At 48.1% G+C, this 11,567-nt stretch overlaps 1 protein-coding gene across 2 annotated transcripts; it reads left to right on the forward strand.

The window, feature by feature from the left end:
* The first annotated feature begins 3,841 nt into the window (after positions 1–3,841).
* Positions 3,842–11,444, forward strand: STAP2 (signal transducing adaptor family member 2). 2 transcript variants are annotated; one of them, XM_051971912.1, is made up of 14 exons: positions 3,845–4,026; positions 5,570–5,641; positions 6,030–6,155; positions 6,235–6,291; positions 6,487–6,587; positions 7,488–7,622; positions 7,781–7,850; positions 8,113–8,215; positions 8,360–8,434; positions 10,010–10,189; positions 10,313–10,345; positions 10,813–10,905; positions 10,988–11,071; positions 11,183–11,444. In XM_051971912.1, exons 1-14 carry the CDS (start codon positions 3,925–3,927, stop codon positions 11,239–11,241), a joined length of 1,290 nt encoding a protein of 429 aa, XP_051827872.1. In that variant the 5' UTR covers positions 3,845–3,924; the 3' UTR covers positions 11,242–11,444. The 2 variants fall into 2 exon arrangements, with proteins under 2 accessions (XP_051827873.1, XP_051827872.1); XM_051971913.1 differs by lacking the exon at positions 8,360–8,434 and having other exon boundaries at positions 3,842–4,026.
* Positions 11,445–11,567: the final 123 nt, after the last annotated feature.

An 11,567-nucleotide genomic window follows, 5' to 3' on the forward strand; every position in this document is an offset into this window, starting at 1 on the left:
GCCACGCGTTTGAGGGGAAAGTGCCCCTGAAGCACCACATAAATCATAATCCTGACCCGGGAGTGCCCAGGGACTGTAGCCCCGAGCTCCCTGTTTCCTCACATTCACGGGTCCTGTGTCTTGTTCTAGGGCTCATCTCCCCCTCTCGCAGAATCAGTTCCTAAAGGGTCTTCCAACTCTGAAAGGCGCCTGTCCCAAATTATGTCCAAGTTAGCCTCTGCCCCGTAAAATGAGATTAGAGGGTCTCATGGTACTGAAAAATGCTTTTGTCACTGTGTGCACCTTGAAAGTAGGAAAACAAGGATTGGAATTCTTTTTCCAGCTCTACTATCTCACATGGAAACTTTCCAAGGAGTGGGTTTTTAAAAAAAGGTTTCATTCAGTATAGCAGAAAGAGCCTCGAAAGGGGGCGCCTTCGTTCTTTTCCCAGGTTTGTTACTAAGGAATTGCTCATTATGAGCCGTAGTTTCCCTCATTTGTTCAGATGGGGAATGTGATCCCTGATCAGCTGACAATAATCTGCCCCTTCTCAAATTTTTCATAGTATTTTCCTTGGACTTAAAAGTTCTTTTGCGTGTGAGTTGCTATTACAACTTTTAAAAATGAAGTTTTTAGGTTACCAATCCTGGTCAAAGTACCATAATAAATTCCAAAAGGAAGGGATATAGAGATTTTTGCTTATAGCTTTCTCTAGATTTTTTTTTTTTTGCTCTAGATTTTGAGTATTTCTCATTCTCTCTTGTACCATAATCATTTTCACATGTCTTGCTTCTCATTAGAATGGGGATACAAGTACAAGCAAATAAGATAATCTCTATACTCAAGGAATTTACAAAAAAAGAGTATAGAAAGAGCTGGAGAGGATTCCCAGCAGCACTGTGAATACATCAAATCAAGGTTTTGAAGGCTGGGACCTGAGTCAAATAAGGCAAAACTCACCTTTTGAGCCATCAACCCTATAAAATAAGAACTGGGATTATGTGATTCCAGCTTGATTGATCTCTACCAGGAGAAATTTATGTGACCTGGAAGACTCAAATGTAGTGTTCTCTTCTCTAAATTATGATCGTCTTCTGGGAGTAGGTTTTTTGGGGAGCTTCTGGAGGCAGCTTTAGTTTCAGTTCAGATCAATAATTACCTCAATTATAGCCAGTTGTTAAAAGTTCAGTCCTTTATTAACTCTTCCAAAATAGCCCGGTTAGTTTTCTTAGAGGCCTATCTCCCCCCTTGCTTCCAAGAGCTCTTGCAGCTTGTCCTTTAGCTCTTCCAGCTCCTGCCTCTAGCTCAACTCCTGACTGCTGGCTTCTCAATCTCCCCAACTAACTCCTGGCTGAGGCTCCAAGCTCCAAGAGCTTATATATGATCTCTTAAAGGTGTGAACTCAAAGGTTGACTCCTTCTCCCAGAGTGGGATTGTGGAAGCTGTGGCTTGTGAATCTCCTCCACTGAACTTATGAATCTCATACTGAATCCTGACTTGTGAATCTCAAAGGCTAATGTGTGAACTAATGTGTGAATCTTACAGGTGTGAAAGGATAATTACGATGCTATAATTAGACAACTGACATCACTTTGTAAGAATCCTAAAACTTAAAGGTAGGACGGCTAATACAACTAACAATCTTGGGATCCAAAAAATTAGAACAAAGCAAAACTTCTTAACAAGCTAGAGAAATGTGCTATATCTGTAAGAAATTCAGTAGAAACAAATGTAAAGACCATATTTGGGTTCAAAAAAATCAATTGCACAAATAACACTATGAAGGAGACAACATGGTTAGCAATTTATGTGAATAGGATCTGAGGTTTTTAGTGGATTGAAAGCACCTTATTCAACAATTTTGCATAATTGCTTAAAGAAGTAATGTAATATCATTCATAGAAGCATAAAATCCTCATTAGAAGAGGATATAGTTCTGGCGCTCTGCCTTGGTCAGAGCACATGTAGACCATTTTAGAGTGCTACATTTGAAGAAGAGAAAGAATATTGAGGAAACTATGGTTTATTCAGAGTGGGACTCTAAACTATAATATGTGAGAATCAATTGAAGAAATTTTTAAACAGATTTTTAAAATGAAAAAAAATGGATGTGAAGTATTCAAAAATGTGAAGAGCTATCATGAGAAGAAAGATTGGAAACGTTCTGTTTGTGGAAGCAATAAGGGCTATAAAAACAACTCACATTTGTAAACCTAAACATTAGGTTTATAAAGTACCATCTTATTGAAAGAAGACCAATGTTTAGCGGTAACAATTATGGTAATTCAAAAATGAAATGGACTGCCTTAAGTTGGAGGGAGTTTCCTACCCCTTAAAGACTTCAAACAAAGATTAGATAACCACTAAACTTTGATGATGATGTAGGGATTCTTACTAGACTGGAAGTTGCTGAGTTCTCTTCCAAATCAATGATTTAGACAATCCTGTCAACATTTGTTAAGCCCTCTACTTATTACGTGGCATGACATCATGCTAAGTATATGTATATATAAATATATATATAAGTATATGAAGGGTTATATGAAGAAAGGCCAAAAAAAAAAAAAGTCCCTACCCTCAAGGAACTTACAGTTTAACAGCAGAGACAACACCCCAAAAAATAAACAAGCTCTCCCTCCTTTCTTCCCTTCATCCCAGGATAAATTTGAAATGATCAAAAGAGGGAAGACATTAGGATTAAAGGGAACCAGAAAAGACTCCTGTAAAAGGTAGGATTTTAGTTGAGACTTATTTAGCCAAAGAATTAAGGAGATGGGGATGAGGAGGGAGAAAATTCAAGGCATGGAAAACAGCCAGAGAAAATGCTCCATGTTGGTAGATCAAGCCTTTTATTCAAAGAATGGTAAAGAGGCCAGTGTCATTAGATCAAAGAATACATGGAAAAGAGTAGGGTGTAAGAAGACAGGAAAGGTAGGAAGGCACCAGATTATGAAGGGCTTTTAAGGCCAAATGGGATTTTATATTTCCTGGAATAATAGAGAGTTTTTGAAGTTTGTCAAATGGTGATGGTGGTAGGAAATATTGTCTTGCACTTTAGGAGGATCATTTGACAAACAACTTAAGGGTGAAGTGTAGTGGAGAGAGACTTGAGGTATGAAGAACAATCCAAAGGCTCTTGCAATCACCCAGGCAGGAGCTGGTGTGGGCCTGCCACTCCTTGGCAGGAGGATGAGAGGAGAAAAGGTATATACAAGAGATGGGCTATGGGGAGGAGGGTGAAAGAGCCAGAGGATGACTCCCAGGTTGGATGGCTGGGAGAATGTCAGTATCCTGGATGGTAATTAAAAAAGCAGGAAGAGATGGAAAGATAAGTGACTTTGGTTTTGCACATAATTGAGTTTAAGATTTCTATGTGACATTAAAACTCCCAATAGACAGTTGACAGTGATAATGGAGAGCAGGAGAGTAGTTAGGGCTAAATAAAAAGTCCTGAGAATCATTTGTATATGGATGTCACTGGAGCTGATGAGAGCACCAAATGAAATAGTGCAGAGGGAGAGGAGGACCCAGGACAGAGCCTTGAGTGATACTCATAATCAGTGGGTGTGACCTGAATGAAGAGCCAGCTCTTTAAAGAAGTCTAAAAAGAGAGGTCTGACAGGTAAGAGAGGAATCAAGAAGGAGCAGCATTGCCCCTAGAGAAGAGAGTGACAAGGACAGGGCAGCTCAGACGTTTTCTGTCTAAGCCTTTGTTAGTTCACAGAGCAGGAGAAGCAGAAAAGTTGCCAATGATCCCCAGTACCTGTGATTCCACACCCAATCACTTCTGGGAAGGGAGGGAGGAAGGGAGGGCCCTGGGTCACCCGGGGCAGAGGGAGAGGAAATTCCCTTTCGAACCTGTTCCTCTGCTTCCTGCTCCTGTTGTCTGTGTTGTGTGCCCGACTCCTGGGCTCCGGGATCCCTGGCCCTTTCCTTCTCACGGTCATGGCCACCGCCCCAGGACTGCCCAGGGTCCCAAAATCCAAGCCATCCCTCCCCTCTCACTACTATGAGGGTTTCCTGGAGAAGAAGGGACCAAAAGACAGGGTAAGGTTAACAGGATGGGCATCAAGAGGGCTAGGATTGGGAACTCTGCGTTGGGAGTGAGGAGCTTTGGGATCCAGTTCCCAGTTCTGTCACTAATTCTCTGAGTGAGCCTTCTGTGTCAGCCTTAGTTTCTTTGTCAACCAAGGAGATTGTACTAAATGGATCTCTAGCATTCCTCCTAGGACGTTCTCTGTTCTAAAAACCCTTTTAAAAAGCTGTGACAGATCCATTCAGGATAATGGGGTTAATGGAGCTCTATGTAGTCGGGTCCAGAGCAATGGACTGGGGTGCCAGGAAAGTCTTGTCCAAGAGAGTAGGTCTCTGACTCTTCCTTCTCTTTGTTTCTCTTCTCTTTTTTTCCACCTTTCACTGTTTCTCCTATCTCTTTTTTCTTCTCTTCCCTCTGTTTCTCCCTCCTATTTCTGAATCTTTCCCTTCTATTTCTCATTCTTTTTTCTTTCTTTCTCTCCTCTCTCCTCCCTTGTCTCTTTTTCCATCTTTCACTATTTCTCCCTTCTCCTGTCTCTCTTTCCTTGCTGTCTTTGTCTGTCTCTTTCCCTCCTATCTCTGTTTCTCATTCTCTCCTGTCTCCTCTTTTTCCATCTTTTATTGTTTGTACCTTCTATTTTTGTCTCTTTCCTTCCTGTTTTTCTCTTTCCCTCCTTTCTCTTTCCCTCTTCTCTCTTTTCCTTCTCTCTCCCTTTCCCTTCTCTCTCTTTCCCTCCTCTGTCTCTTTTCTTTCTCTCTGTCTTTTTCCCTCCTTCTCTCTGTCTCTGTCTCTCAAACTTTTCTGCAGATAGAAAAGGGAAGTTGTTAATGACAGGAACCCCTGCTCTCCTAATCACGAGCTGTTTGCTGCACTAAGAAAGGGTGGAAGGATACCAGGACCTTGGGAGCTGTGTGTGTGTGTGTGTGTGTGTGTGTGTGTGTAGACTCTTAGCATACTCATATAACAAATAAGAATATGTAAGTTTAAGGAGAGGAGATCGGAAACTCTATGACTTGGGAGCCTTTGAATCCACTTCCCAGTTCTTCCCTGTTATACTGTCATACCCTTTTCCTGTCAGGGCCTTATTTTCTTCCTCTAGCAAACATAGGAATTAAACTAGGTAATCCCTAGAACTCCTCCTAGAAGATTCTCTGTTCTGAGGACCTTTTTAGGGTCACGGAGCTTAATGTAGTCTAACTCTGGAGCCTCAGAGATTAGGTAAATCTGTGATCTTAACATGGTTCTTAACATATTAACTGACGAAGCCATAATGACACTTTGTAGACTGAATGAAGCAGTGCCTTTAGCATGGTCTCCATATAATCTATTGGAGCCATGACTTCCAAATCTGTTCCCTTGGGAAATCAAAGAACCCATGGCATTAGCATTTGCCAGCCCGCATATGACTTCAATATAAAATCTAGAGGGTTCCTCATCTGTGAGTGGATAAAGATGCCAAGAGCAAGAGGAGGCCAGTGGGGCAACCTGAAGCAAGAGGGGGCTTTCTCCCTTATCTTCTTTTCTCATGTTTGTCTCTACCTCTTTCCTCCCCAGGACTATAAAAAGTTCTGGGCTGGCCTCCAGGGTCTCACTATCTTTCTCTACAACAGCAACCGGGAACCCCAGGTAAGGAAGAAGGGATGAAACATCCCAAACTTTTTTCGAACACACACTGGTTCCTTCTACATACCCATCTCCTATTTATTCACAGCTGGTTTAGGCAAGACTTTTCCTAACTCTTGGTGGGAAAAATTCAAGGTTTGGACCAAACTAGACCTTGTCTCGTGCTAGCTCTTCCACTTAGTAGCAATGTGTCTTTTGATATATCCCTTGCTTGGGTCTCAGTTCCCCTTTTTGTAAAATGATTATAAACCTCCCTTTCTTTGAGTCTGTGATTTAATCCAGGAGTATCGAGCGTTTCAGAAAGTGTGGCTCTGGGAGCAGGGTGGGTCCCCAGAAATATAGCCCCTTCTCCCACCGAAAGGGAGGATTAAGCTCCTGGCATTCCCTGCAGTATGTGGAGAAGGTGGACCTGAGCAACTTTTTGGCACTGACAGACGAGCCCCCAAAGGGCAGCTGCACTAAGGACCCCGGCACTCACTTCTGCCTGTCATTGGAAGGTCAGGAGATCAGATTCAAGGTAAAGGCTTCCCTGGGGCTGGAACTGGGAAGGGGACACAGCCCCTGGCCACCAGCCCCCTCCTAGTTCCTCTTTGTAGGTGGACAGCCTGGAGTCTCGGGAGATGTGGAAGGGTTTCATCATGACAGTAGTAGAGGTAAGACTCCCCCCCACCCTTCTCTTCCAGTAGCCCCCTTTCCCTCTCTTCCAGGATTGGAAGGGCCCAGCTCCAGCCCCTTCCTCTGCCTCCCACAAGAAGACAATCCCAGGACAAAATCTATCTGGGGCTGGCAGCTAGAGGAAGGGGAGCTGGGAGAGCAGCCCAGTAAGCCCACATTGAATTGAATTGCAGCTGAAGGTCCCGTCCAACCTGACCCTGCTGCCGGGACACAAATACATGATGGCTGAGGCCCTGACCAAGGAAAAGGATCGCCGGGCCCAGGAGAAACCCTCGTGAGTCTCCTGCCCAGGGCTCAGCCTCCTTGCCCAGGAGGCAGCCAGGGTCAAGGCTGAAGGTGCTAGGGGACCAAAGAGAAGTGAAAGTCAGAGGCAAGCCAGAGTTAAGGGCACGACTTTTACGGGTGGGGGGACTTAGTCCTGATCGGCCCCGGGCCCCTCCTGTCCAGAAGCTAAATCCACAAGGAGGGGAATGTGGCTAACAGCAGGAGGGAGGGCCAAGCCAGAACCGGGAGCTGAGAGCCCTTGTGCCAGCTCTAGCACTGACTCTATGGGGGCTGGGCAGATCCTTCACTTTGGAGCTACAGTTTTCCCCATCTGCAACACGAGGGGGTTGTATTTTTTGAATCAAGACTGTGGGGAGTGAGGCGGAATAAAACCCTCTGTGTAAAACCCCCGTGTGGATTCGGGAGCGGGGAGAGGAGCAGAGCTGGGTAGGAGCCGGCCTGAAGATTATGGGGAGGGGAGTGTCAGAGAAGCCAGGGGCTAGGGTAACCGCTGACCTGGGGCTGGGCGCGGGGCTCACAATTAGGGATATGGGGTTTACTGTGCCGAGACTGGGGTTGGTTGCAGTTGCTTGGCAGCTCAGAGGCCACCTCGTTTCATAGTCAGGTTCCTGCCCAGCCTCGGTCACTTAGCTGTGTGACCCTGGCAAACCATTTAATTGCCTCAATGCTCTCGTCTGTAAAATGGGGATAACAATAGCACCCCTTCCCGGAATTGTGAGTTTCAAATGAAATAATACGTGCAAAGTGCTTTGCAGATCTTAAAGCCTTATGTTATAACGCTTAGCTATGCTATTGTTAAATGGCTTGCTTAGGGTCCCTCAGGTGGCACGGGGATTCAGAGGGTGGGGCGGGGAGGTGACTGACTTTCCCCACCCCCCACCCCAAAAAGCTGCTTTCTGAACGTGAGCCGGGTAGAGGCGCAGCTGCTCCTGGAGAAGTACCCGGACTGCGGGAACATGATTCTGCGGCCCGGGAGCGACCGCTCGGGAGGCTTCTCCATCACCACCCTCCAGACGCTCAATGGGTAAGTTGGGGCAGGGGGCGTGGCCGAGCCTCAAACAAGTCGTCAATGGGAACGGGAGGCGGAGCCGGAGGTGGAGGGCGTGGCGCCCCCGGGAGGGGGAGGGAGGGATGGAGGGGGCAGGCTCAGTGAGGCGGGGGCGCGTGCTGCTTCTCTGGCAGGGCCGAGGTGGTGAGACACTACAAGGTGAAGCGCGAGAGCCTCGGCTACGTCATCGACGTGGAGGAGCCGGTGAGCGGGGAGCCACGTCTGGGGGCAGGGCTCGAGAACCGAACCGGGAGGCGGGGCTCTGGAGGGCGGAGTCGATAAACGCTAACCGAACGGAGAATGTCCTGTGGGCGGGGCCTAGCTGCGGATGGGGCGGAGCCAGGAGCATCTTACGCGCTCAAGGGCGGGGCTTAGGTTCTTTCCCCGCGAAATTCTCGGGATGTCGCGTCTTCTCCAGGGTCTTGGAAGGATGGGCTACCGCCCCTGACTCCCTCTCTTCTCCCAGGTCTCCTGCTGTTCTCTCCATGATGTAGTGAACTACTTTGTCTCCAGCACTAAGGGGGCTTTGGTCCCCTTCTACCCAGACGAAGACTATGAGAAGGTCTTGGGTAGGTCTTGGTTCCCCAGCTCCAGGGACTGGGCCCTCTCGGGAATCCCAAAGCTACATGTCTGCCCCTTCCTGTGCAGCGAGCGGCTCTGACGTGGCTTCCCGCTCTTCCTCTCGGCTCTCCCGGCCCCTTGCTCTATTCTAGGCTTTGTGGAGGCCAACCAGGAGAACGGAGAGAACACATGGACAGTCCCCAAGCCTCCGGCCCCCTGGGTGCCAGGTGAAGCCCTCCTTTCCCTCCCTTCCCCCTGCAAAAGGTGGGAACATGGGCAGCCAGGCTCCTCCTGTCACTGTCATTTGCCTCTCCAGCATTTGCACTTTCCAATACACTTTCCCAAACTTTGTCTCATTTGACTCCTACAATGACCCAGCCCACAGCCGGGGCTATTATCTCCACTTTCCAAGTGGGTAAAAGAAAGCCCATGAAATCAGAAGGGGGACCAGAGTCCAGGTCTTCACAGAGCCAAAGACCTGTACCTAAATGGAACCCTTTCCCAAGGAGATCCCTGTGTGGATCAGCGCTCCCCCCCTTCTCTTACACTACCCTGTGGTAGAAGCAAAAGGGAAGTGAGAGTTCGGTGGGCCTTGTGCCACTTCCTTCCCGTGGGACCTTGGACCCTCTCTGGGCTACTGTAAGAAGAAGAGGTTGCACACAATGACCTCTGTGGGCTATTCTTGCCCCCAATTTTTATGATTCCATGTACAAAACACACATGACATTAACACACATGCATGGATACAAGCATTCATTCTTTCATTTAAATACATTTGTTCACACTTACTGAGGCATCCTTGGGTTACAATCTTTCCAACTATAAGCCCTCCCTCCAGAAGCTGAGCTTGGGAATAAGAGTAGGGAAGGGCACTGGGGAATAGGAACACTTAATTACAGTGGAAATCACAACATGAGAAGACATCTATAAGAATCACATTTTGGGGGTAGAGGCTCAGAAGAGGGAGATGTTACCTTTCTGGCAGCTGGAGGAAGATTTGAAAAGAGGCATTTAAGAGCCCCAAATACTTGAATGCTGTTCTTGGAGTCAGGAGAACCGAGTTCCAATCCCACCTTATTAGTTGGGTGGGACCAGGGGCAAATTGTTTCCTCCTCAGTAAAATACAGCTAATGAGTGCTACTTGGCTCTACCTGTCTGCTAGAATTTTGACAAAAGTGTTCTGTAAATCTCGAAGCACATAGACCTGGGAGCTGCTTTTTTACACATCCCTATAACATACTTACCTATAAATGTGAACATACATTTGTGCATGCACACAGACACATAAGTGTATGTCAACAGGCAGCTCAGTACAGCAGAAAAGACCTTGGAATAGGAATTAGGCTTGGGTTTAAGTCTTAACTTCAATTTAAGAGCTGTGACTCTGGGTAACTTAACTTTCCTTTCCTGAGCCTCTATTTCCTCAACCAAGAATGGGGGATAATAATTTGTCTTACCTCTTTTACAGAGGGAAGAAAAAACTTTGGATGTCGTGCAGCTGATATTATAGTAAACTAGGATTAGGTATGCAAGGATACACAGGTGCTTACACATGAATACACACATGAACATAGGCACACACAGAAAGATTCGTGGGAGTGTGGAGTAGTAGAAAAAACCTGTTGGAATCCAAGGTTCTAGTCCTGCATTCAATTCTTCGCCCTGACACTAGCCATTTTCTCTAGGGGGTCTGTTTCCTTCTCTGTAAGTGAGGTGATTTCTATGGGCCCTTCTAGCCTGGACCATTCTGAGATTTTTCTACATGTGTCTAAAAAAGGCAGTTGCCCCTTCCCTCACCTTAGGTACATCTCATCCTCTGGGTCCTTCTCTCTCTGGAGGAGAAGCTCAACAGATCCAGCAGCTGCCTGGCCCAGGAAAGCCCCCCTGGTTGCCCACACCTCTGCCACCCGTGCCTGCTCAGGATGAGAACTACATTATCCCTATCAGTGATGAGCCCACCACCCAATATGTGAATGAAGATGGTAAGGGCCCCTGAGCAGCGGGCTGGGGGGGGGGCAGGGAAAGGGCCAACTGTGGGGAGACCTCAGCTAATTGTGACCTCTCCCTCCATTCCACGGTCCTGGCCATCCTGCATCCTCCCACAGAAATGGCCCAGCTCTGCCGCCTGAAGGCTCCTGGTGAGAAGGAACTATCCTGGGCAGGGCTGAGGGAGGGGACAAGGAAAAGGGTAGGGGACCAGGGCTATCTCTCCTCCCCCCTCCCTGTCCTCTTCTGCTGCCTCTGACCTTCCAAAGCTGCTGGATGTCCACGAGCCCTGAGGAGCCACCTCTGCTCTCGGCCTAGAAATTGGGGACAATTGGACTTCCTCCTCTCTGTCACGATGGAAGCCCCAGGCTTGTGAGGTTTAATCACTGATATCACCAGTTATTATAGAGCTGGTCGGATGGTACAATTGAAAAAGCCCTGAATGCCGAGTCAAGGGACACAGCCTGGAATCCCAGCTTGGCAGCTCACTGCCATGGAGACCCTGGCAAGACCCCTTCCCCTCTCCAGCCTCAGTTTCCCCATCTGTCCCCCTCAGGAGTCTGCAAGGTCTGTTCTTGTGCTAAATAACATGATGACCTCTGTTCTCCCTCCCCCCCAGCACTGCCCCAACGCCTGCTAGCTGCCCCTAAGGCCAAGAAACCAGGGAAGCCACTGCCCAGAGTGCCCCCCGTGCCCAACAAGACCAAGACAGGTAGGGCTCCGTCCCCCTCACGTGTGACCCCCAGTACGCTGAGCCCACAGAACCCTCAACTGCCTCTCCCTGTCCTTCCCAGAGCCCAGAGGCCTCTGTGGGCCCAGGAAAGCTGCCCCCGGCTCTTCCCAGCCCAAGGTTCCTTTTGGCCTGTCTATCTCCACAGGTGAGGGGCAGGGCACGGGGTGGGAGGAGCCAAAGGGGGGGAGGGGAAGAGAAGAGATGGGGAGGAGGAGAGGGGAAGGGAACAAAGTCAACTGTACCGTCCTTTGAGCAGATATTACTGAGGAACTGGAAAGGAAGCTGCAGCAGAGAAGAGCCAACCTGGAGAAGTGACAGCTGCCAGACACCTGGACGGGCCCTCGGACCAGTGGGGGCAGGCCCTCCTCTGGGCCCTGACTCCAGGGGATGCTGCCCAGGATGCCTCCTCCCCCCTTTCACTCCTTCCAGTTTTAGCCCTTTAGTAGGGGGGCACATCTGGAGCCCCACCTCCTGTAGGGACACCCCCCCACATGGATATTAAAGCTAAAGAAAAGAAATGGACAATGGTCATGCAAAGGGGGTGTCTGCATGTACCCCGGGGTGTCTGGAGGTGGGGACGGGGCCTTAGAAAGCTGCTTGGGCAGAGCAGAGCCGCGAGGGCCCTTAGAACACCCAACACA

This window comes from Antechinus flavipes, chromosome 1, assembly GCF_016432865.1.
Source record: "Antechinus flavipes isolate AdamAnt ecotype Samford, QLD, Australia chromosome 1, AdamAnt_v2, whole genome shotgun sequence".
In the NCBI taxonomy this organism is placed as follows: Eukaryota; Metazoa; Chordata; class Mammalia; order Dasyuromorphia; family Dasyuridae; genus Antechinus; species Antechinus flavipes.

Excerpts from the sequence above, each read along its gene's own strand:
- STAP2 (XM_051971912.1), top strand. The coding sequence starts at position 3,925 with ATGGCCACCGCCCCAGGACTGCCCAGGGTCCCAAAATCCAAGCCATCC. Across the intron at positions 7,623-7,780 it reads ACCCTCCAGACGCTCAATGG|GGCCGAGGTGGTGAGACACT; the intron begins GTAAGTTGGGGC and ends CTTCTCTGGCAG. Across the intron at positions 10,346-10,812 it reads CTGCCGCCTGAAGGCTCCTG|CACTGCCCCAACGCCTGCTA; the intron begins GTGAGAAGGAAC and ends CCTCCCCCCCAG.